This window comes from Sinocyclocheilus anshuiensis, unplaced genomic scaffold (genome assembly GCF_001515605.1).
Source record: "Sinocyclocheilus anshuiensis isolate Anshui unplaced genomic scaffold, SAMN03320099.WGS_v1.1 C32428964, whole genome shotgun sequence".
Lineage (NCBI taxonomy): Eukaryota > Metazoa > Chordata > Actinopteri > Cypriniformes > Cyprinidae > Sinocyclocheilus > Sinocyclocheilus anshuiensis.
Genome location: NW_015616279.1, coordinates 1 through 971, shown reverse-complemented (window position 1 = coordinate 971; position 971 = coordinate 1). Strand labels below are relative to the sequence as shown.

Below are 971 nucleotides of genomic sequence, written 5' to 3'. Positions count from 1 at the left end.
CTCCGAGTAACTAGTTCAGTGCGCTCTACGCCTCCACCCCGTTTCACAAACTAGTAAATCTCTTTAGCAGTTTGTGGAAATCTTGCAGGTAACTTACAGTCAAACTCTGCTGTAGAGCATCCAGAGCTTCTCTGAGAGCAGGAACCGGCTCACACTCGTGCTGATCTTCGATCTCCAGAGCCAGAAGAGCCAAAGCCAGCAGCGACGGCTGGAGAGACAGAATATCTACAGTCAGACTACAAACACACGTGGACCATTTCCAAATGCTCCAAACAGCTTACCTTGATTTTAGTGAAAGTAAAGGAGCAATGGCAAGCCTTCAACTGAGCCTCCAGCCTCTCGATGTTCAGAGTCTGCTTACTGAAGAGAAACACAGTTTAAACCAGCTTATGGTTATTTTCAAGAAATGTTGTTGCTTTTTTAATGCATTTATTTAAAAAGGATGCATTAAATTTATCAAAAATGATAGTAAACATTCATGTTTCAAAAGGTTTCCATTACAAATGAATTATTTTCTGTGAATCCTGAAAAATGAAACGCATCACAGCCTCCACGAAAATATTTGGCAGCACAACGGTCTTCAACATTGATAGTTTATTATAATAAATTAGAAATGCGGCTTTAACTGAAATAAAGCAAGTTGCAGATGAAGCACTAAAATGAAAAATGAATATAAAATGTAAAAATGCATTACGGTTTCCACGAAAATATTGGGCAGCACAACAGTTTAACACTGAGAACTTTTCCAGACTCAAATTTCCAAACCTCAGTCGATTTTCATACAATATTTAACAAATTGTCCACAGAGCATTATTTTCAGCTTTATATTTGGTATAGAGTTCATTCATCTTTAAATATGTTTTCTCTGGGTTTTTCTCGTGACAACATACAGAGTCCCTAAAATAAAAAGCCCTTTGGTCTCTTTAATGCATTGTAGCGTCTGCGTAGAATCATGCATGATCTTTGGGGTT

General features: G+C 37.9%; 1 protein-coding gene across 1 annotated transcript; it reads right to left on the bottom strand.

The window, feature by feature from the left end:
- Window positions 1-6: 6 nt before the first annotated feature.
- LOC107682640 (cyclin-G1-like) lies at window positions 7-377 on the bottom strand (the record flags this gene model as incomplete). Its single annotated transcript, XM_016478821.1, has 2 exons — window positions 7-208; window positions 282-377. Coding segments are annotated over 2 exons (261 nt in total), but the record flags the coding sequence as incomplete, so codon positions are not given.
- Window positions 378-971: the final 594 nt, after the last annotated feature.